Below are 964 nucleotides of genomic sequence, written 5' to 3' on the forward strand. Positions count from 1 at the left end.
CAGGCCGAGTGGTGTCGTGGCACAAGACGGTGTCGCCCTTGGGGCTGGTGGTGACGAAGAACAGGTTGGGCACGAGACAGCCAGCTACGACCAACCAAACTGCCAGGCAGAGAAGGCCAGCAAGGCGTGGGCAGCCCCAGCGCAGCGCCCGCAGTGGGTGGCAGATGCCCAGGTAGCGGTGCACACTAATGCAGGTGAGGAAAAGAATACTGCAGTAGAGGTTCCAATAGAAGAGAAAGCGGATGAACTTGCAGAGCCCAGTGCCAAAGGGCCAGTGGTTGCGGGCTGTGTAATAGTAGACAAGAGTGGGCAGTGATAGGACATACAAAGTATCTGACAGGGCTAAGTGGAACATGTAGGTGGCTGTTGCATCCCACGGTCGGAGGCGAAAGAGGAAGAGCCAGATGGTCAGGGTATTGAGGCCTAGGCCCAGCAGGAAGACAACTGCATAGGTCACGGGCAGCAGGATGAACTTGAACTCCTCGTTAAACTGGCAGTCCAGTTCCATCTCACTGTTGTCAGGATCTGAGTGGGCGCCTAAGGTTGTGAACAGCAAGGACTCTGTACCAGCCATGGTGCCCCTAGAGGCAGAAAGGGCAGAGTGAGGGTAGCTGGATTTCCCTGGCCACCTAGCCCTAACCTGGGGAAAGAAAGCAGAGAATGGGGAGGGCAATGGTTGAGGCACAAGTAGGGGTTGAGAGGATGCATCTGGAGGTAACCTAGGCCAGCCTGGCTTCTTCCAGAGATCCCTTGGTCCAGCCCAGGGAGTAGTAGGTAGCAGGCAGCAGTGCGGCTCAGGAGGGCAGTCAGTGGATTTGGGTTGTTCTTCTGCAGCTAACTCTGTCCTTCAGGGCTTAGCTAGCTGAAGGGAATTGGGGTCTACCAGGACCACTGTGGGAAGATACCCAGACCCAAATTTTCTCCCAGCTCACCAGAAGAGCGACATCACTGTGAAGAGGGCATC

At 56.1% G+C, this 964-nt stretch overlaps 1 protein-coding gene across 1 annotated transcript in view; it reads right to left on the reverse strand.

Annotated features, from left to right (window-relative positions):
- P2RY4 (pyrimidinergic receptor P2Y, G-protein coupled, 4) overlaps positions 1-574 on the reverse strand; it is a 15171-nt gene extending 14597 nt beyond the window's left edge. Inside the window, exon 1 of the mRNA XM_010832128.1 lies at positions 6-574. Coding sequence (XP_010830430.1) covers positions 6-574 — 569 coding nt within the window. The remainder of the gene's footprint in view (positions 1-5) is intronic.
- Between the last annotated feature and the right edge of the window lie 390 nt (positions 575-964).

Source organism: Bison bison, unplaced genomic scaffold (genome assembly GCF_000754665.1).
Source record: "Bison bison bison isolate TAMUID 2011002044 unplaced genomic scaffold, Bison_UMD1.0 scf7180017864537, whole genome shotgun sequence".
Classification (NCBI taxonomy): Eukaryota; Metazoa; Chordata; class Mammalia; order Artiodactyla; family Bovidae; genus Bison; species Bison bison.